The 23589-nt window shown below is 38.0% G+C and overlaps 1 protein-coding gene across 16 annotated transcripts in view; it reads left to right on the forward strand.

The window, feature by feature from the left end:
• BCLAF3 (BCLAF1 and THRAP3 family member 3) overlaps positions 1-23589 on the forward strand; it is a 54172-nt gene that overhangs the window by 10020 nt on the left and 20563 nt on the right. For 4 of the 16 annotated variants that reach the window (XM_024739437.1, XM_024739448.1, XM_024739436.1 and 1 more), the window contains exons 3-10: positions 149-258; positions 3687-3761; positions 7291-7860; positions 8229-8882; positions 16658-16833; positions 18346-18460; positions 19171-19234; positions 20912-21027. In XM_024739437.1, the coding sequence (XP_024595205.1) occupies positions 3721-3761; positions 7291-7860; positions 8229-8882; positions 16658-16833; positions 18346-18460; positions 19171-19234; positions 20912-21027 (1736 nt within the window). In that variant the 5' untranslated portion in view covers positions 149-258; positions 3687-3720. Of the gene's footprint in view, positions 1-148; positions 259-2380; positions 2444-3686; positions 3762-7290; positions 7861-8228; positions 8883-16657; positions 16834-18345; positions 18868-19170; positions 19235-20911; positions 21028-23589 lie in introns of those variants that run through there. The other 12 variants (XM_024739443.1, XM_024739442.1, XM_024739441.1 and 9 more) reach the window with 8 other exon arrangements.

Here is a 23589-nt window from a genome sequence, read left to right on the forward strand (position 1 = left end):
GCTATCTACTAGTTTGAATTTTAATAAAGATAATTTTAATATTAGCAGAGGAATATATTCTAAGTAATACTTTTTTCCTCACGTAACCAGTAAATCTCACTTGTAAACATTTTCTCCCAAGTGACCTACACCTTTCTCTTTAAATCAGTAGTTTTATAGTCCTGGGGCCAGCAGAATCCGCATCACCTGGGGACTTGCTAGAAGTGGGGCCCACCCCAGAAGAGAACCCAGCATTGTGTGTTGTAACCAGCCTTTCAGGTAATTCTGCCATGCAGTATAGTTGGAGAACCACCACTCTAAGGTCTATCCCTGAGTGGAACTGCTGGGTCGTAGGATATGAGCGTGTTCAAGTTTAACTGGTACTGCCAGCCCCTTCCAAAGTGGCTATACATGTGTATACTCACCTGCTTACCAGTGTATGAGAGTCCCCATCTTGTCCCCATATTTCCACAGCCTCACCAATACTCTGGAATATGCAACTTCAGGGCTTTTTGTTTGTTTGTTTTTTGTCATTCTGACAGGTGTGGCATGGTTATGATCTGAGTTGGTATTTCCTCAATTACTATTGAGGTTGAACGTCTCAGATGTCCATAGGTCATTTGAGTTTTCTGTTCTGTAATGTGCTGTTTGGAGTCTTTTGCCTGTTGAAATGAATACAATTATGTAAACAAATAATCACAATGTATTGAAATAATTGCAGAATAAACTCAGAATTCCCAAGAAGAAAGAAACTCAGGGGGAAAGAAAGAAAGTTAAAGAAAGAATTTCAGGGGAGATTATGGTCAAACAGTCCTGAACGAATAGGGATTTGTCAGGCAGAGTGAGGCAAAGCCATCTATGTGATATGAACAGAACAGCCTGATCAGGGAAAAGCAAGTAGTTTGCTGTGGTGGGCGAATAGGATATATGGAGGAAAAGACATATGTAAGGCTAGGAGAAAGGTAGGGAGTGACTAGACGTATGTATTTTAAATTTGTTTAATCTTTTACTGATTGTTGGGCATTTGGGTTATAACTAGTTTGGGTGGATTTTTTTCTTTCCTATTATAAATGAAGTTTATATAAACATCTTAGTATATATAGCTGCTTTTTTCTTTTAAATTATTACCTTAGAATAATACATTTAAACTGAAATTATTAGTTTAAAGGAAAGTAGGCATGATTAGTTTCATAATTTCTTACATATTTCAAGGTTACCCATCATTAGGGAAATGCAAATCAAAACTGTGGTGAGAAACCACTTCACCCCCACTAGGATAGCTCTAATCGAAGAGACAGACAATAACAAATGTTATTGGGGATGTGGAAAAATTGGAACCTTCATACATTGCTGATGGGAATGTAAAATGATGTAGCTGCTTTGGAAAAGTTTGGCAGTCTCCCAAGAAGTTAAAACATAGAGTTATTGTATGACCCAGCATTTCTACTCCTAGGTTTATACCCAAGAGAGACGAAAAACTGTGTCTACACAAAAACTTGTACACAAATGTTCATAGCATTATTATTCATAATAACCAAAAAAATAGAAACAACCCAAATGTCTATTGAGAGATCAGTGAATCTCAAAATGTGGTGTACCCATACAATGGAATATTATTCAGCCGTAAAAAGGATGAAATGCTGATACATGGTAAAACCCTTGAAAACATTATGCTAAGGGATAGAAGCCAGTCACAAAGGATCACATATTTGTATGATTCCGGTTATATGAAAGGTACAGAGTAGGTAAATACATAGGAACCGAAAGTAGATTAGTGGTTCTCAGAGGCTAATCTAAGGAGGAGAGGAATGGGGAGTGACTGCTAATGGGGTTTCTTTTAGAGGGGATGAAAATGTTCCAAAATTAGATTGTGGTGATGGTTATGCATCCCTGTGAATATACTAAAAACATTGAACTGTACACTTAAATAGGTGAGTTGTACGGTATGTGAATTGTATTTCAGTAAGTGTTCTTCAAAAACTAAAATGGATAAAAAAAATTACCCTCTGAGAAAGATATACTTTTTCATCATCACCAACAGTATTTGGTGTCTCCCCCACAACCTTTGGGTTTATTATATTTGTTCAATTTAATAGGTATATACCCAAAGCTTCTTTAATTAAATTATAAGTTCCCTCAGTAGAATGTAAGCTCCAGGAGGGCAGGAATTTTTGCCTGTTTCTCTTCACTGCTGTCTCCCCAGAACAGTGCCTGGCAAATAATAGGTTCTCAGTAGCATTTGTTAAATGAATACTTTTTTTTTAACGTTTTTATTGGAGTATAATTGCTTTACAATGGTGTGTTAGTTTCTGCTTTATAATATATTTTTAGTTACTAAGAAAACACTTTCCCCTTTACTGTCTTAATTTCATAGTACATCTGAACTAATTGTTCTTCCTAGCCTCACATTCTTTTTGGAAAGAAGCAGTGTGTAACTAAATGAATTGAATTGAATGTACTTATGGTGAGTGATCTAGTTCAAGTCCTTTGATCTTATATGCTATTACTTCCTTCTGAAATTTATTATAATAGTAGTTTTCAAATGTTTGACTATGAGAACTCCCTTTTCAAACCAATGCCCACATAGTTATAGTTGTACTTTTTGTATCAGTCAGTGGAAAAACTACATAGTGACAAGAAGCCGTTTATATTTTAGCAGTGGCCATAGTATCTTCAGAAATTTGCAAAATAGAGGTTCTAATATATGAGACATATACTTATTCATTCTATAGTCTGTGTATGGTGGCTGTATGTATTATTCATGGGCCCATGGCAGTAATTTTGAAAGCCATCAGGGGTTTGGAGACAGTAAGTTGGGCACTACATAATTATAGTATCAAAACCGAGGAAGACTACTGAAATGTAAATAATAGTATGAAAGTTTATACCCAAATCATATTTTTTTAATTCAGCTCCTAAACCTATCAGTTTCTTTTAAAGACTGAAAAATATTTTAAAAATCAAGTTTATATGTCTTTTAAAATTTACTTATTTGACATTATTTGTTTTAGCAAAAAATCAGAAGCAAACTAAATGTCTAATCATGCTTAATTAAGTTTTGGTATGTTTATCTGATAGAAGTTAGGTGGCAATTGAGTATGATTATTAGGCATTGTAATTCTTACTATCCGACAGTTTTAAAAGTAGGATATATCATCAAGTATTCCTAAAGATGTTGACTGTGATTATATGAACGTAACTGCGATTATATGTACATAACCAACAGCGAAAAGTTGGGAAGGGGTAGTAGTGGTTGTGCTCAGATAGAGGAGTTCTGGGGAAGTTTTTCCTCTTTTTGAAACACTTATTTATCAGTTGCTGTGTGCCAGGCAATATTCTAAGCTCTTTTCATGACTTAACTCAGGGATCATGAAACTACAACGCATTTGGGGCCCTTTGGGGCCTGTTTTTTGTGGCCCAAATGGTTTTTATATTTTTTAAGCATTTTTTTAAAAGAAGAAGATAATGTGATAGAGACCTTATATGGCCTGCAAAACCAAAAATAGTTACTCTCTGGCCCTTTACAGAAGAAGCTTGCTGACCCTTGATCTAATTCATATTATCCTTACAAGATTCCAATAAGGTGGGTCCTATGAGGAAACTGAGGCACAGGGGGCTTAAATTACTTTTTGTCAGTGGCGTTTACTGTTTTTAGAGCGGGTTGCAGGCCCTTTCTACAAACTTGCTAATATTGTGTTTCTTTGCAGTGTAAAAAGTGGATAGTGGCTCACATGTCAAAGGATGGCACGGTCACGCTCTAGATCCCCCAGGTGGAGGCACAGGTGAGCAGTCCTTAGTTTAGCAGCGTAAGCATGGGTTTGAGATGTGCTTCGACTTTCAAATTCACCGGTATTGTTAAGAACCTATTTTAATAAGCTCGTGGACTTGGTTATCCACAGTAGCTGCTTTATAGTGATTGACCTTGTATTTCTAGACTCTAGGACCTGACAGCTTTCTTTAATTATGGCTGGCAGCTAGAATTAATCCATAATAAAAGAAATGCAATGGCCACAGAAAGGAAGACTGAGAAACACCTTTGAGAGTGTTATACATTTTGCATCAGTAAGCGGTTTAGAACTCTTCAGTGTATATTCAGTTTAATTATTTTCATAATCAATATGTTTGAAGAAATTGGGAGTTTGCTATGTCTTCTTCTTCATGGCAGAGTAATAGAATTTTGAACAACTCAATTATAAATCAACTCTCCTCTTTGCTTGTTGGTAGTATCAATAGTATATATAATTAGATTGGAACAATTTAACCATTTTTTACTGTATACCTGCTATAGGCAGGTTCTGGGGCTACAAAGGCAAATTTGTGTACAGGGCCTCAGCAAGCACGCAGCCTGACTGGGCAGATTGACACCATAGGCAACTATGATACTGTAGGAAAAGTGTTGTGCTACTACTGACTGGGACAAGGTATTCTGGATCCACAGGGAGGGAATAGTTCTGCTTTTGTGGAGGGGAAGGAGGGATACCAAGAAAGTCTTCAAAGAAGAGATGAGATTTAAGGATGGGTAGAATTTTTTTTTTCTTTTTTTTGGCCTCATCGTGTAGCTTGTGCACTCTTAGTTCCCCGACCAGGAACTGAACCTGGGCAGTGAGAGTGCGGAGTCCTAACCACTGGACTGCCAGGGAATTCTCAATGATGGGTAGAATTTTTTTTTTCTTTTTTTTGGCCTCATCGTGTAGCTTGTGCACTCCTAGTTCCCCGACCAGGAACTGAACCTGGGCAGTGAGAGTGCGGAGTCCTAACCACTGGACTGCCAGGGAATTCTCAATGATGGGTAGAATTTTTAAATGCAGAAAGAGAGAAGAAAAGTATTCCAGTTAAGGGGATGACAAGAGCAAAGGTGCAGAGCTGTGAAAGTGACTAGTACATTTTAGAACTTTAAAGAGGACCACAATTACATACGCAAAAGACAGATCAAGATTTTTCATGTTAATACGGCTTGGTCATGATGCTTGTTCATTATGGTTCTCCAATGACTAATCAATCATTTCTTCAACAGTTTTCATTTTGTAGTTCAGAAGACCAAATTGTAATGGGGAGGAACTTCAGAAAGAAAAGGGAATGCAAAGAAGCAAATGGCTTGAACATGGAGGGCCTCACAGAGGTCATTTTGTTTCACCCTTCTGTGGTAGGCTCTGGTGAAGGGGCGCAAAAGACCCTGCCAAGCTTAGTGCCTGATTTCTGGATGCCTTCTCAGGACTCTTTGTCACCAACTTTAAAGGGTCTGATATCTTACCCGACTTGCAAGCTAGCACATTAGTGTGTCACAAGGCACTTTTGGATCAGAGACAAAGGCCTTTATTACTCATATGCAGCAGGCGACTTGAGCTTCATGTTCCTGTGCTCCCCTTACCTCTAGTCCCCTGAGGGTGGGCGATGCTGACATAGCTGAGGAACCCGAGCCCCATTAGGGACAGCAAGCAACCCTGCCCAGCCTTTGCCTTGGAGGAGACATTATCTTGTTATCCTGGACAGCAAGCACATTGGCCCTCTGCCCCTTAGGGAAGCCCTATCCCCATCTTCCCAGGCAGTTTGCCTTGGAACAAAAGCTCAGGGCGCATGCAGAGCACAAGACATCCAAGGAGAATTGTCTCCCAACAGACTCTTTGGGTCTCTTTTGTCCCTTTAGGAGAACTAAAAATAATAGCCACCATTCCAGCAATCTCCTTCAGAAGAAAGGGGCTCTGTACAATAGAACCCTGAGATGAAATATAATATCAAAGCAGTATTCCATGTGAGGTAAGGATTAAAGTAAGAGATTGAGGTTTTCATCAGTCTGGAAGACCTCAGCCTCTGGCTGCCAGCTTTTCTCCTTAGCAGTGGAAGAGATGAAGTCTTCCAGGAAGTCCTCAGAGGCTCCAGTTGCTTCTTCCTGTGAAGAGGTGCAGCCAGCTGGATGATGGAGTTTCTACTTCAGCTAAATAATGCACTTGCCAGTACATCTAGCTTGGTGACTCTAAAGGGAGATATTGGCAAGTCCAGTGTATAAATCCCAGTATGTACGTGAGGAAGATAAATCAGCCTCATTTCTCGTAGGGAGGACCCACACATGTCACCAAAAGGAAAGGCTTTTGCTCCTGGTTACTCCAACTCCGTGGCAGCTGCTGCAGAGGGGGCGATAACAAAAGCTGCAAGGGTAGCTGCCTCATTGGTTAGAAGACATTAAACCCTCAGGGAGGAAATTGGAAGATTGGACAGGTCAGATGGGAGGAAAGGTCCCCAGGTGCCAATTTGAACTTTGTTGTGTTCCAGATAGTGTCACTCCTCTCTCTTAACCTGAAGTCTGGGTAACTCAGGCTGTTTCCCCAGATACTCCTAGGAGCCTTCCTCCTCAATTGGAATGAAAGGCTCCATGTTGGCAATGCTGAGGTATTGGAGAAGGTAGTTACAGAAAGGATGTGCTGTCCCTGGAGAGCATTATAGCTGCATTAAAGCACACATTCACCAAAGTTACAATCTCTGGTTCAACAGCACACCTTTCATTTTATATGGAAGGGGACAGGTCTGGGAAAGAAAACTTATTTATGTTAGTAGTATTTACGGAGGGACTAAGCATGAGGTGCATGTCTTTTTTTTTTTTTTCCATCTTTACTGGAGTATAATTGCTTTACAGCTGCATGAGCTGCTTATAAATTTTGGAGATTAATCCTTTGTCAGTTGCTTCATTGGCAAAGGCCCTCTTCCTCCCACCCTCTCCACTTACTGTTTAAGGATGTAGTTTTTGCTTCTTGATATAAACTTAGTAGAGAGAATAGACAATCAATTGGGGAAACTGTGGGGTCAGTTTCGGGTCTGAGTTTGGATTTATTGTGCATCATAAACTCTTGGAATCTAATTTAATTTCAGAGGTTATGTTCAGTTTTCCAGAGACTCCTACATATTTACTTGTGTGGATCTAGCCCTCCTTCTGCTTATTTCTTACTTGACCATTGAACCTGATGTAAGCTTTTGTTGACTGGCCCTTTTGCCAGAACTTTGCTGTCAGCAATCTTCCAAAATAGATCCTGCTGCATACCTAAGCTGGTCCTCCTCCAACAGGATGGGTGTGCTCAGCTCATTTTGATATGCACATGGGGTACATTAGTTAAGATGAAAAGAGTATGCTTGTTGAATCGGGCAGAAGCATAATCAGACTCCCAAGTGAACAATTTAGAATGCACATATCGCAAATTGATGAATTTAATTTGAGTGGAAGAAGCAGGGAGAAGCAAATGTTTTATTCGGGTAAGTCATGTTAAGACAAACTTAGTCTATTGTCTTTGAATGGACTAAACTTTTCTGTATTTGTTTACATAGGTCTTTATCACCAGTACCTAGAAATTCTGAACACTACAAGCAAAGACCTGAGCATTATGGCTATGAATATAGGAAGGATCCAAAAAGACCTGTCACTTGGAGAATGGACAATGAGAAACATGGACAGAGTAAACCAAGGATTCCTTCTCGTGAAACTCTACATTACCGATCTTATGAACATAGATCATCTTCCCCAAACATAAGAAGAAACTCTTTAGAAAATTTTTATACTTATAAGCCTCCCCAAGTATATTTACCAGGAAGAGGGGATGATAGTAACAGAAGACCTCAGTATATGCCCAAATACTCAGAAGGTGTACTCTACAAGGAGCACCAGAGGAATTGTTATCCCCAGAAAGTGCAAGGAAGGTATTTTCCTGATGACCACAGAGTTAGAGGAAGTGGAAAAGGAGGGAAACCACCTCTGAGGTCAATAGCAGATTCTTTTAGATTCGAAGGACAGTGGCATGAAGATGAATTGAGGCACCAGAGGATACAAGACGAAAAGTATTCTCAGTCACTTAGAAGAGGCTCTGAAGATTTTGAGAAAAGGAGCTCTTTTCAGACGAGGTATAGGATAATTAAACCTGGGTAATTTGGTATAAAGACTCAAGTAAAAAAGTCTCTTTACTTTGTGGTTGAAGATAACCACCTTGAAAAGCTTTTGTCTAGAAAGATTAAAAGTATTGTAATGTAGTTTTGGTCTACTGGTAGTAGTGAAGTGTTTATTTTTAGAGTGAATCATGTTGATGGCTAGAATATTAAAAAAAAAATGATGCTATTTTCCTAAGTGCCTTGTGCATCTGTGAGTTCGCTTCAGGGATTATAGGTTAACTTGCCACTGTGCTCTGCATTTAAAGCCATGTTGCCCAACATTCCACACACATAAATTCTCACTTCTCTCTAGTGCAAGTGTAAACTGCTTTATGTCAACACAGGTATCCTGAGGATCGTGATTTCAGAAAATATGGACACACATCAAAAAGACCTCAAGACGTGGAGAGGTATGAAAACAGAGAGCCTCCCAGGAGCCCGCAGTGGAAGTCCAGGCATTTTCTCCCTTCTTACCAAGAGAAGAAAGATCAGTGGAACCTCGGACCCCAAACTCTTCGATACGCTCCGAGGGAATTCCCAGAGACCAGTTCAGCAGCCAAGGTATCCTGTGACTATCGCCACAAACATCGTAAGACCTCAGATGGGGACCAGGACTTTTATGATGGAAGAACTCAGAAGTACTGTAAGGAGGAAGATAGAAAATTCGGTTCTCAAAAAGGCCCTGTAAATAGAGAGTCCGATTGCTTTAATGCTGGAAGAGGGAGAGAGACTGAAGGTGGGCAAGTCAAAGAGCCTTTTAAGCCATCTAAGAAAGACTGCACTACCTGCACTCATTCAGATAAAAGCGACGTTGGTTTGAGACCCTGTAATGACAAACGGAAGGACAAAATAAGGAAAGAAGGGGCTGGCAGAAAAGAGAGCAATTCTTCCCATAACCGACTTGATAAGAGTAAAAAACTTTCTGACTCGAAACCTTCATCTCCCGTTCTTAGGAAGAAATCACTTACAGTTAAAGTAGATGTGAAGAAAACATCCAGGTATTACCTTTGTTTTTTTCTATAACTGTTTCTGCCACCTTTATTTGAACCTTTGAAAATAGAATTAATGATGTGTTTAGAGTTCGAGCTGGGGGGCGGGGATTGCCTGGATTTTTCAAAAAAGCCCTCTAATGGGGATGAATCCCATGATTAGTAACATGGGGTGACATCATGTCTGTTCGTTTCCACGTTTGTATCTCAAGATGCTTTTTGGGTGAAGGGCATTCTATGGAGTTGTTCCTCTTCATGAATTTACATGTTTTTATGCTGCCAGATTTTCTATATCCACGGGTAGGCTGGGTGGTGGTGCTCAAGGAGACCTGTTCCTTGCTTAGTTTCTCAGAGCCTGTTGCCTGAAATTCAGAGAATTTTTGACCTGGAAGGGACCTTAGCAGACCCTGGTTTTATAGAGGAAGAGGTTGAGGCAGTGAGAGATGAAGTGACTTATGTAAGTCCGTGCCTGGGGCTCAAATTCACATGTCCCCTTGTGACTCAAGGAGGTGGACGACTTAATGTGGTTCTTGCTGCCGTCTCAAAAGAAGTGGTGCTCAACCGACTAGCTTCTCCGAGGTAGAGGAAATTAGGCTAGAGTCTAGAAAGAGGCCTATTTATAAGACATTTGGTTTAGCTCTTGATTGTTTAACAAAAATGACTACTTTTGTAATAAGTTATATTCTCCTGCAGTGGATTGTATGCTTTTTTCTATTATGAATATTACCTCTTTATGGATTCTGAGAATAGTAAGGCACTGACACTTGGATGTGTCAGCTAAGTCTTTTTGTTACCTTAATACACTACCAGTATGTGAATTAAAAAGTGAAGGACCATGTTGATTTGGTGTATTTATGTTCACCATTGACTCATATCTGTATTTGAATCAAAAACTAGAGGGAACAAAATGTGATGGTGAGGGAGGTAAACCCACAGTCTTTTTTTTTAAACAGAATATATTTTGCTTCTTTCCTTAAAGTTAGATATGGCAGTCCCCCTCCCTGATATTTTTCTTACATTCATTGTACTTGCAACAAATATTTTAAAATATACATATGTATATTTATATGTACACAGAAAGAATTTACAAATATGATTCTATTACAGAAAGTCGGACAAATAGAAGGACGGGGGAAATCACCCATAATCCTACTATCCTAGGACAATTTTATTAATATTTTAGTACAGCTCCTTTTTTTTTTGCGGTACGCGGGCCTCTCACTGTTGTGGCCTCTCCCGTTGCGGAGCACAGGCTCCGGACGTGCAGGCTCAGCGACCATGGCTCACGGGCCCAGCCACTCAACGGCATGTGGGATCTTCCCGGACCGGGGCACGAACCCGTGTCCCCTGCATCGGCAGGCGGACTCTCAACCACTGTGCCACCAGGGAAGCCCTACAGCTCCTTTTGTTGTTTTTCTATGTATACCTGGTTGTCATAATGTTGTATTAATAATTTTGTATTCTATTTCATATAATATGTCTTAAGTCATTTTGTGCTATTATATTTCCTACTAGTTCTTAGTCTTAAGAGCACAAAAGCTGCTGTAAGCATCAAGTTTAAGGATGTTACCTTAAGCTTTTTTTCTTTCCAACATTATATTATGAAAATGTTCAAACATACAGAAAAGTTGAAAGAATTGTACAGTCAATACCTATATACCCACCACCTAGAGTCTACAGTTAACATTTTACTCTACTTCTGTAATCACATATCTGTTCATCTATCATTCCATCTTATTTTTTTGCTGCATTTCAAAGTGAAATGCAGATATGAGTACATTCCCCTTTAAATATTTCAGTATTTAATATTTACAGTTTTTTTCCTTTTGAGGTAAAATTACATACAATCAAATCACAAAAATCTTGAATTTTTAAATAAAAGTAAAAAAATTTAAGTAAAAATAAAAATCTTGAATTTTTCAATATTTAATAAAGTGTTTTATACTTAAATTAGAATTAATAAATTGGCTGTAACATTTTTAAAGAATGCTAGAAGTACCAATTTTGAAGGATTTTATTTTAGTAGATCTCATTAGAGATGCTAAACACTGTTAATTTTATAATTTGATATTGAGAAATAGAAGCTTGATCTTCATAATGTGTCACCAAAATGAGCTTCCTAAAATTGAGGCTGCTGTAACTTTTGTTTTAAATTTATAAACTGGGGCTTCCCTGGTGGCACAGTGGTTGAGAGTCTGCCTGCCGATGCAGGGGACACGGGTCTGTGCCCCGGTCTGGGAAGATCCCACATGCCGCGGAGCGGCTGGGCCCACGAGCCATGGTCGCTGAGCCTGCGCGTCCGGAGCCTGTGCTCCGCAATGGGAGAGGCCACAGCAGTGAGAGGCCCGCGTACCACAGAAAAATAAATAAGTAAACAAATAAATAAATACATACATTTATAAACTGTCCTTTTATGAATTTCATGACCCATTAGTGGGGCCTGTCAGTACCTGTTTGAATTACCTGTCAAGGACCTGTAGAACGGCTTGTGTAATAAAGAGCTTCACTGTAAGTCCTTTCTATTCAGAGACTTGAAGAATAAATAATTTAATGAATATATGCACCTTTTCAGTATGGCAATGCATCATAGTCAACAAAAATCTTTCTCTCTGATTATAATCATTAATTGATGAATGAGTTGTGGAAGAATTTTGTGGGGTTGGATTTAGTTATGTGTGGACTGATGAAGTGTCCATAAAACAAAGGTAGTTAATACCCTCAATAGAGCCATGTTCTCAACTGCTAACATAAATTAGGTTTTCCTCTGCTTAACAAGATTAAAATAATCATAGAGTGCAGAGAGGTTATTTGTTGGTTAAAATCTAGAGAGGTTTATGCACTTTTTTGGAAAGACTAAGATGGTTCATTTTATGCATTTGTTTACTTTCTTAGCTTTGGTCAGGTATTGATATATATTCTTCCAGTTATTAATGCAGTTGAAAACGTACGTTTATCACCTAGTGATTTTTCTAGATTCTAATTTGTATCTAGAATAGCAGTGGGTAGACACAAAGCCGATATTCTTGTGACCTACTTTGTCAGAAACTGCGTTATCAGAGTAGAAGTTACACAAGAGTCATAATTATATATTTCAGAATGAAGTTAGGGAGTCACAATATGAAAATCTGTACTAAGGTTGTTATGAACCCCAAACACTCACTGTTGTATACATCTGGAAGTCTTGGGGCAGGTGAAGGGAGTTTTGGATTAATGTTGGGTGGAGTAGGTGAGAGACTGAACCTTGGTCAGGCTAGGAAGGAGGTGAGAGGGAGGAGGAGAGCCTGCCAGTCTCCGGAGAAGGGTAAGCTGGGGCAGGTGGACCTGGACCGAGGCTCCTTTGACTTCTCATCTAGGATGAGAAGGTTGGCTAGTGAAGTTGATGTTAGACTGAGTGCCTCAGCCACATTTGCATTTAATCCTTTATTTCTCACTGAAGAGATATAGAGAGGGCCTCCCTACCCCCCACCCGGTCTTTCCCCATACTGAAAGGGGGATGAGGCGGGTGATGAGCCCCAGAAGACACTGAAGCCCACATGCTCTGAGGAAACAGCTGCTGCCTAGGCTGCAGAAGAGTGAAAAACCACAGCGAGCACTGAAGGAAGGTAGCCTAATCACACAAGTTTACCTTTGATGGGCATTTGGCTGGAGGCAAAATAAGCTGTGGGTGGAGATATTTTTGTGATACACATACCTGCTACCTTGCTGTTATGTATCACAAAAAAACTAAGTGTTTTTTCCCCCTAATATTTCTCATATACATTTTCTAAAATCAGAAATTAATTGAGAGAAGGTTCCCTTTCATTCCTATGTTTCACCCTAACTTCTCTTAGTGTCTCTTAGGGGTCCTAGTATAGGGAGATAAACATTCTGTTTGATGTTGGGATGCATAGGTTTTTGTCTTCCAGTGGGTCACTGAGCAGCTCTGTGACATTGGGCAGGTCACCTGGCAGTGACTTTGGGGCCCAAATTAACTGGTAGTTCTTCCTGGCTCTGCGAGTCTGCTTCAATTGGTCATATGTTGATAACTATTGAAGCTGGCTTGACAGGTTCATCATAGGATCCTCTGAACTTTTGTATATATTTGAGATTTTCTGTTATAAAAAATGAAAATTTTTAAATTTAAATTGGTCTAAACTAAGTAAAAAATTTTGAAGTAAGCTAAGAAAGTTAAAAAACAAAATTAAATTGGCCTCACAATTTTAAGTCTGTCATCTTTTTAGCTGAAACTCACCACTTCATATTGTCCAAGTCATTTTCCATTTTATCATGTATTCCTTCAGCGGGTATTTTTTGAGGACCTACCCTGTGAGACAGTCTGTTAGGGTGCCCTGGGACTATGGATCCACATAGGATTAGGTTTCTTCTCCTCTGGTCTTATAGACCATGGGATGACGTTGGTAATACCACGGCACAGTGGAGTGAATGTGTGAGGTGGTGTGCGACTCCACCATCCAAAGAATTGAGATTTACGGTTGCTAGGGTTCTTCATGATGATGTTTCAGGCTCTGAAGATAAATCCAAAAGAGAGCCCTGAGATATGTCTTAAATAATAGCAGCACCACCAGAAAAAAATAATACCTCTTCATATAACAAAAATCAATCAGATGGATACATTTTGGGGTGTGGGTGTACACGTGTATGTATTTACTTATTTATTTACATCACTAACAGCCATATATCCAAAACCGCTCCAAGGTTATGAGGGGCTTACAGATATTCTTTAAAAAATTAAACTCCTCTAACAAGATGGTTTTGAGTGCCTATTTTTAACTTCTCAGAGGAAAAGCTTCCATCTGACTTTTCACGCTCCCTGCTCTCAAACCAGCGCTGTCGAGACGACTCCCTGCCAAGGCAGAAACATGGACGAGTGATTATGCCGCAGGTTGATGCCACTGATGTGGTTTCCTTGACTCATCAGAAAGACTTTCATTAGAAGGCCCATATCCTTTCTCTCCTCCTAATTTGCTCCAAGCTTCTCACTGTGTATCTGATAACTAGTAAGAGACATTTAGTGAAATGTCTAGAAGCTAGAATGCTAGAAGCTAGAATGGCCCTGTAACAACCTCCACTAACAAAAGAATTACAAATGCTCTCTGTTTAAAGGGGTTTAATGGTACAAAAAGCGTGTTCCATACCCAAAAAACAGCTTTAAATTTTTTTTTACAGGAGAAAAATAAGATGTTTAAATGGAACTATAAAAATGATCTATCTATAAGGGGAAATCAGTTGATAATGGTTTTTATTGCAGTCTCAGTTTCTCCCAAGACGAAACCAGCTGATAAAGGCTTCTAATTTTTCACCAGATAATTAGTAAAATTTACTTGTAATTTTTTATTACTGGCCTAACTCTCATCCCCACTCCAAGTCCAACTCTCAGTTCATAGGAGTGCTGTGGTATACTCTGTAGCTACACTTAATTCCTGAAATTTTAGTGTTTAAACTTGTTATCAGTTAAAAAATGTACTCTAGAGACACCCCACAACAATATTTTTAATAAAAAAATATCAGTGATCATCCTTTGAGAAAATACACATGAAAATAGTATAACCTGAAATTTAGTCTTTTAAAAATAATTATTATACTTTTGCTATAAGGAAAAGTTTCTAGAAACTTTAGAATGCAAAATGTTCTAGGTATTTCCATTTATAAATTTAATCACCTCTTTGTTCATATTTTCCTTTTTATATTTCCCATGACATTACTGATCAACAAGTTAACAATTTCACGAAATACCCCCAATACAATAGTTAAGCTGAAAAGATCAGATGTTCTCATTTGAGATGCATTTTAGACAGTTTTAAAAATTAAAATATAGCCAACACCTGTATTCTAATACTACCTCTACTTCCGGTCTGATTAAATCTTCCAGGTTCTCTGTTCCCTCCCACCACTCCACCCCGGTTTTCCTTCTCTGTTTAAGGATATTTCCCCTGACATTCACTTGAGTGTTGTGCATAATAACTAAGAAAACATTAAAAAGCTACATTAAACCTTAATTTCCTCTTCTACACATTAAGATCCATCCACAAAACCAACTGCCTGGCAAAACAACAGTAACAAAAACCCAACCACCAAAACTAATGGATAATCCCCTGCCCTCTGGAAGCTTATAATAGATAACAAAATCTGTATGACACATGTAAAGTTTTCCTTTCTCGGTTTTCTTCCAGCTAATAACTATCACAAAGCACTTTCCGAGTCATTAGTTTGCTCATGTCTTCCTAAGAACACATGTAGAATTTTTGGAGTTGAGGTAAAAGGATTAGGGAGACTGACACTCCCTTAATTCAGCATCTCATTACTTTTTTCACAAAAGTCCCCGAAACTGGCCTTGTCAACCACCGCAACACCCTTCCAAGACACCTGATAGAAGGCAGTCCTCTGGCGGCCAGAACTGAGCCTCCCACCCTCTCCCATCAGCTAATCCTGTCACATCAGGCTGGCAGTGTGGCGTCTTAACCTTCACACCTCCTGCCCTTCTATTTCCTTTCCCCAGACTGCTCAGATCACACAGCTCAAAGTTCCTAGGTGTGTTTTCTGCCTTTGTTAACCTATAAACGTAAAATGTCTTTCATCTCATCTCCACATGTCTAAAACACACCAACCTTCAAAGCCTAGCTCACACGTCAACTCCTGAAACTTGTTTTTCGGGAAGAGCCAAAAGCTATTCAGAGTTAAATGCAGAGGAGTAAGATGGGTATAAGCTGGTTAATGCCATTTTGGGTCCAAAATGAGGAATAAATATAAATAATGAGGCATTTTCTTCTGTGACGCATAAACTGCCTCCAGATGAAGAATATGAGTAGTTTTAAGCAGGAGTAGCATTATTGGAATAAAGTAAACTTTCCCGCTAAGACATTTGGAAGGATTATGTTCATAGGAATGCTTAACCTCTGGGATGAAAAGCAAAACAACCAAGACATCCATTGTCTCGATATCATGACACCTCCCCATAGAGCTACTGAAAAGATTAAATGAGATAATGTTTGTAAGCTCTGAGCCCCTTTGTTTGGCATGAATAATTTTTAGTTATATGTCATAATCATGGCTTTATAATGGTACTTAAAGGTCAGGAAAGCTCTTAATGAAAGTTGTAAAGGTTCAGAAAGCATTAAAATGGTAAGATGGTTGGGGTTACATAATAAATGGTAGCATTTCTTTAAGGATATATTTAGGGTAAACACTGTCATTGCTCCTAATGATCATAACTGTGATAACAACTAAGACTATTTTCTGAGAGTTCAGTGAGACTTTGTAAGTGATTAAATTAATCTCAACAGAATTTGATTTCAAAATACTATTCTCAGCTTCTCATTACTGACATGGAGTTTTAAGGACTTCTATGAAGTCAGAGACGTTATTATGTTTGATATCAGCTTTTAAAGTATGGTAGTATTTCAAGATAGTGTAAGCTTGCTGGCTTTACAATTTTATGGACATTTGGGAGTAGATAATAATGATTACTTTTTGCATATTGAGTGTCTTCAATGCCTTGCTGTATTTTTTGAAGTAAAAATTGTTTAGCTTAGAACTTTGAGGATTTTATTATTAAAGTGGCAAATATTTAATGATCTCTGATTTGAAAAGGAGAACTCAAAACCGTGTACCTATAGCTATTTTCTCCTACTCATTATTGTACATGTTTTATGGCATACAATTTACTGCCTTAATTATAAGAAAAGATAAACATCTTTTTAGTTTTATAGCTATCTTGATTAACTTTTAAAGTTATTTTCTCAGTAAAATAGTCTCAAATTTAGTTAAACATTTACAAATTATTCTAGGGTTGCTTCTAGCTATTCCACAGAGAGACAGATGTCACATGATTTGGTTGCTGTTGGCAGGAAAAGTGAAAACTTTCATCCAGTGTTTGAACATCTTGACTCAACTCAGAATACTGAAAACAAACCTACAGGAGAATTTGCTCAGGAAATCATAACTATAATCCATCAAGTTAAAGGTTGGTATATTTCACACATACATTAGGGATAACACAAAAATAATGCACTGACTTTTCACGAGACATAGGTAAATATCTGTGATATTGTAGTAGTAATTAATATTTCATTATAAGCTAGATCATTAATTAGGAAATCTGGTGAAGAGAGTAGCACGTATTAATTTAAGCCTAGTTGTTCTTTATATGTAGTTCCAATAACTTGATGCTTCAACTCATAGCAGATTACAAATTGAAAGTTATAAAGGAAGAGGTTGGCTACTGCAAAAGACAGGTGTACTGAGAGCAGAAAGAAACAATAACTGATAACTGAATAGGAAGGAGGAAATAACAAAAACCAGACATGAAACTCAAGAAACTCAAGAAATCTGGAAGTATAGGTCATTTGGTCGTATTCTTAAAGCCCCTGAGGGCATTACTGGGACTTTGTGCCATAAGGGTGATTGATGCTAAGCGATCAATAGAAGATTCCAGTTTGATTTGTTATACATGATGACATCAGGACATTGCATAATAAATACTTCAAAGGTTTACATTGAGCTGTTGTGTTTTGCTTTTGCTTCTGGCCAGTTTCCATTAATTGGATAATTTAGTCATGTAAAACAACTTTCCTTATTGATGCTGCATAAATAAGGCAGTTGTGGGTATTATAAACTGGGGTCTTTCGAGAATTTCAAAATTTATAATTTTATATTTCTTACTAGATAATTGTGTTAATCTTTTTTACCTTCATAAAACATATTTTGCAAATGAATTATTTTCTTTGCAGCCCTCAAACTAAGGCACATATTTACTTTAAAGCGTGCAGTTTGAAACGGTTAACCTTCTCAATTCCAGCCCCTCTTACCCAAAAGAAGTGTGATTCTTGGCAGACAGGGAGCTGGTATTGTAGAAAAATTCAGGAGATCGTCCCGGAACAGTAAGTTAGGGAAAAGGATTGCTTTAGCATTCTCATGGGTCAAGTGTATTATCTTTCTCTTTATTCTGTTAAAAGCTTGTAGCATAGCCGCTTTCAGAATGTCTTCATGAACTTCAGTTAATGTTAAAGTAAAATGGCATTAGGAGGCCTTCTGTGATATGTAAACATAACATTTAACATTTGTTCAGAATTGTTTTGATGTTTCAGGGTTGTTTTTGGAGTTATTTTTTACTCTAGGTGAAGAGTAGAGCTGTATACCAGCTTTACTTCCCAAATGTAGGGAGATCTTACCTAGGAGAAGAAAGGTCCTGTCCTCTCTTTGAGAGAGCCACTGTCTTTTCCCCCTGGCAAGTAAGCAGACATGTCAAATAGGAACAGAATCTTTGGGTTCATAAATCCGTTTACTGTTGCTTGGGCTTGGGAAAGCGTGTGAGCACTACAAATCAGTCTGTGGAATAAGCTTAGGTCCCATATGTTTTCAAGAGAAAACAGGTTGGATGTTTTTTAATAGTCCCTTCTTCCTGTGCTTATTATATATAATCTTTTAAGTGGAATCAGTTTTACATTGGGATAAAACTTTTTTTTCCCTTTTGCAGCAGATTATTTTCCATCACTTGGAATTACTCTACATGAGCGTTTCTCAAAAATGCAAGTTACACAAGCTGCAGATGTAAATGAATTTAAATTGAACTCAGATCCAGAAATTCACAGGTAATGAGTGATTATTGTATGCCCATTTAACTCATGGGAATGAGCCTCAGAACAGATTGTGGGAAGGTGCTGCCTGCCTCCTGGGCTTGTTGTAGACTCTAGAACTGCATTTCCTGCCTAAAAACAGGACTAACCCAAGCAGGTACTGGGCCAGTGCAGTTTGATAGACTAGGTTATATTGAAGCCATGACTAGCATTGTTTAAATGTGTAGGACTTTGAAAATATTTACCTACCTAACTTTGATTCTGCTGTGTCTATAGTAATTGCCTACTGAAGTTATCACTGGAAGATGAAAGACAGTTGTCGAGCCATTGAAATCATGGGTTGCTTCATGTGGTCAGAAATGGCTGTTCTGAGGGCAGCCGGATGAAAACCTGTCTTCTTCTGCTGGCACCTGTCCAAACAGGTGGTGCGCCCTGTCTTGTGAGCTGTGTTGAATCAATGTTAGAATGCGGTAGATCACCGGAGCCAAGTTTAAGGTTACGCAGACTAGTGATTTGAGAACCACTGAGGCGTCACTGTGATGTTGTTTACAGGATATGTATGTCCTGGGAGACTGCCATATAGGTGAAAAACTACCTGGTAGCAGATTTCTTTTTCTTCCTCCAAGACACACCAGCGTTATTTCAAAATCCATTCTGTAATAATGGAATCAAGATTTCAGTGTATAACATAATTATTTAATTGTAATATGCCTTTATTATTTTAGGAGAATAGATATGTCTTTGGCCGAGCTTCAGAGTAAACAAACTATGGTATATGATTCAGAACAGGTAAGTGAATATAATTTTTGATGAGAGATTATCTTATTGTTGGTATACTAATGGGAAACGGAACTGGTCATTGGGAGTAAAAAAGGTAGTTAAAGTGGTTGAGGAAGAATGATTGAGACGCAGGAATCTGAAATTTACAAAGCTCTCCAAGTGACTCTAGTTATCAAAAGATTGCAGAGAGAACACTGGCAAAAGACAAAAATATGCCCTAAGAGAGACAATCCCTAAGGGTAACAGCTTTGTAAAATTGACATAAAATTATAGTGTTTAATGTTCATTCCAGAACTTCACACTGTAAAGCTTGCAGAAAGTATGTTTGATACCTGTTTTTTCCAAAGCAGTCATGTGGGATATATTTTTAAGTTGTATGTAGAATGAATGCAAAGGAACTTAGTTTCATTTGACACTGCTCTTCTGTTTACTGAAGATTGTGTGAAACATTCTATGGAATATGAACTAGAAAAATAATGGAAATAATACTGAATTTTTACGCGGGCCTCTCACTGTTGTGGCCTCTCCCATTGCGGGGCACAGGCTCCGGACGCGCAGGCTCAGCGGGCATGGCTCACGGGCCTAGCCGCTCCACGGCACGTGGGATCTTCCCGGACCGGGGCACTGAACCCGCGTCCCCTGCACCGGCAGGCGGACTCTCAACCACTGCGCCACCAGGGAAGCCCCTGAATTTTTTTAATTGTTCCCACCCATACCACCTCCCTCCCCGCCATTTCTTTGCTAATTAGAAAAACTATCTTAACTAGCCCAGGGGGAAGAAAACTGGCTCTTGTTTTAGAAGAAATATATCAAGTTCTAAAAGAACTGCTAATTTATTCATTGCGAGTGAAGAGTTTTTATAGAGGAGAGATTTTAATACATTTGTGATAGAATATATAAATAATATTTTCACTTGTGAATGGTTACAGTTTTATTGTACTTATGGAGATAGGTTAGTTTGTTGAATAAATGATACTTTCAGAAAATTTCTGCTCATCAAAGTACTATAATAAACTTATAGGAAATTTGAGGATTTAAAAAAAATCACCCCTAATTCAACCACTTAAGACAAACTCTTATTTGATCATCTTTCCTTGCAGTCTTATGTCTAGCACTTTAACATACACTACCACAGTACATGTAGTTTTGGATGCTTTATCTTTTTACTTAAACTATAGTAACATTCCTTTTATGTAAAATCTCTGAACTCCCAATGACCTTTTTATAATTGAGGCTTTGTAAGTTTTAATTAACTTTTCAGTAAGTGTTTTTCCATGGTTACTTCCACATAGTCTACATTGTCATAACTTAAATGCTTGTACATTACTCCTATGACTTAAATTTACCATAAAATTATTCTTCCCTTCTCCTTTAAATTTTTTTTCACACTTAAGTTACTTTCATTTTATGGTTACTTTTAAAATATAATATTTTGAATATACTTGGGTAGATAGACGTTTCTTTGGTATAGAGTCCCAGAAGTGGGATTCTTGGTTCAGTCTTATGAACTTTTCTGACTCTGTATTGTCAATTGTGTCTCAAAATATTTTTATCAGTTTACACTAGCATGAGCAAGATGAGTACAAGGTAACTTATTTAGGACTTTTACTTAAGGTTCTTGTTCGATATGGTCTTTGTGCAACTAACAGTAATGTGAATGGTTTGTCTTCTGTCAAAATTCCTCAGACTCTGGTCAAAATAATAGATCCAAATGACCTACGACATGACATTGAAAGAAGGAGAAAAGAACGGTTACAGAATGAAGATGAGCACATTTTTCACATAGCTAGTGCTGCAGAGAGGTAATCAGTAGATGAAAAACATACTTTATCAGACAGCTTTTGGTTTTAGCATATTTTCCAATTTTCTGTGTGTGATGGTAATTTTCACTTTAGTGTAGGAATTTAATTCCTCAAATCCATTTTACATGTTTAAGTGAAATCTGTTAAAATGTTTCAAAGTTATTCAGTGGTCATCATATGCTATTTCATTGAAACAATAAAAATTATGGGGTAGGTGAGTATTTGAGGTCTTTGTAATCTAGAGAGAAGTGTAGTAGCTTTTTTAATATTAGCAGGAGCCAAGACCAGCAAATTTATGGACTATTTGGCTCGAGCTGATTGAAACTCTGACACATTCTGCCCTTTAGATTCTGGTAGTCTTTGAATGTTGCAAAATTTCCTGAGGTCAGTGCCATCCTCTTTCAGAACTCTTTGTGGATGTCTGTCCGTGAAACAGAGGCAGGTGTAGTAGAAAATGCAGAAGAGACCTGAGTTTGAATCCTACTTCTGCCAGTTTACAAGCTGTTTGCTCTTGGGCAAACTTGCCTAGTTTCTGGAGCCTTTTCCTCTATAAAATGAGAATAACCAATTTATGTTGGACAGGTTATAAATATTAAATGAACTGGCACATGTGAAGTACTTATGCCATGAGTGGCAAATTGATTGTCAGTAGATCCTTGTTTTTCTTTCCCAACGCTGTACCTCTTTTTAGGGGCTCTGAGTATTCTAGATTGGTCCCAGTTTATCCCTAGTCCTGAGAACTATGTAGAACTCATGGCAACTCTGGGACCTCATATGATTATGAGATATAATTTAATGGGAAAAAATTTCCAGTTCACTCAAGGGTCCTCAAACTATTTGCATCTCCCAGAACGTGGAAATGTATGAATAGAAAGGACCAGTGCTAATTTTCTTTCCATAGTCCTTAGTTTCAAAAATTAAAATACTTGACTTATAAGTCATGTCTATGGCTAACTAGGTCAAGATACGTGGAGCTTGTTTAAAACTGGACTTGATACTGACAATAAGTTTGGGACTAATTAAAAGATAGCAAAACTGTGTGCTGAGGCATATGAAACAATTGAAAATAGTTAAAATCTTGTCCCTTGGTGGGTGAGTCTCTAGTTTCCTAATAGGACACGGCATGACTGTGCTCTTTAGTGACACAAGCTCTCAGTCATGCTTTTCTTGACTACTCAGCAAGTGTGAGAAACTCAGTGTACCAAGAAAAAGGTTTTTTAAAACAGATTTAAGATAATCAACATATTATAAAGACCATGTATGGCCTCAGAATATATCTTTACCCTTTGAGGTGATGAAGAACTTGAGCAATGGAGTTAACACCTGAGTTCAACTCCTGGCTCTGTAGATACCTAGCTATGTGACTGACCTTGGGCAAGTTACTTAATCTCTGTTTCCTCAGCGTAAAATAGAGATAAGAATTATACTTACCTCACGGTAGTGGTGAAAATTAAGTAAAGTGATGCATGTAAGCTACAGAGAAGTTGGTCAGCATTAAGTATTACTAATGTTAGCTTTGAGGATGGCGTTGTAGGGTGCAAAAATGTCTTCCTGCAAGGTGTCTTTTTCTGGATCTGTTGAACTGTTTTATTCGTATTGGATGGCTGGTGTGGCATGGTGGAGCCATGAGGTGTTTTTCTTTAATTCAGATATTACTGACCATAAAATTCACCTTTTGAAAGTGAAGAATTCAGTAGTTTTTAGTATAATCACAAAGTTGTGCAACTATCACCACTATCTAATTTCGAAACATTTTCATCACCCCCAAAAGAAACCCTGTACAATTAGTTGTCACTCCCTATTTCTCCGTCCTCCCAGCCCCTGACAGCCACTAATCTACTTTCTGTCTGTATGGATTTGCCTATTCTTGACGTATAATTGCAATCATATAACAGGTGGCCTTTTGTGACGGGCTTCTTTCATGTAGTATGTTTTTTACGTTGCCCCATGTTGTAGCATGAATATTCCTTTTATGGCTGAATAACTTTCCACTGTGTGGATACACCACATTTTGTTTATCCATTCACCGGTTGATGGATATTTGGGCTATTTCCACTCTTTGGCTATTGTGAATAATGGTGCTGTGAATATTTGTATGCAATTTTTTGTGTGGATATATTTTTCACTTCTCTTCTGTATATACCTAGGATTGGAATTGCTGGTTCATATGATAACTATGTTTAACTTTTTGATGAGCTGCCAGGCTATTTCCACAGTGGGTGCACCATTTTACATTCCCACCAGCAGTGTATGAAGGTTCCATTTTTAACACATCCTCACCAGAAGTTGTTATTGTTTATCCTTTTAAAAAAATAATATGGAAGCTTTAATCTCTCACTTTATCCTAATTCAGTTTCCTTGTTAACATAAGAAAAATATTTTATCCTTTTATCTTAAAAATTCAGTTTATCAAAATTGACCTCATTAATATTTTTGCATAAACCTTTTAAATCAAGTCAGTGTATAGATTTCCATAGAAATTCAGAAGAAGTGAAATACAAAGAAATTATAAATCATAGGATGTAGCTCTTTCCCTCCTGTGTGATTTTTTTTTTTTTCCCC

This window comes from Neophocaena asiaeorientalis, unplaced genomic scaffold (assembly GCF_003031525.2).
Source record: "Neophocaena asiaeorientalis asiaeorientalis breed wild unplaced genomic scaffold, Neophocaena_asiaeorientalis_V1.1 scaffold194, whole genome shotgun sequence".
Classification (NCBI taxonomy): Eukaryota; Metazoa; Chordata; class Mammalia; order Artiodactyla; family Phocoenidae; genus Neophocaena; species Neophocaena asiaeorientalis.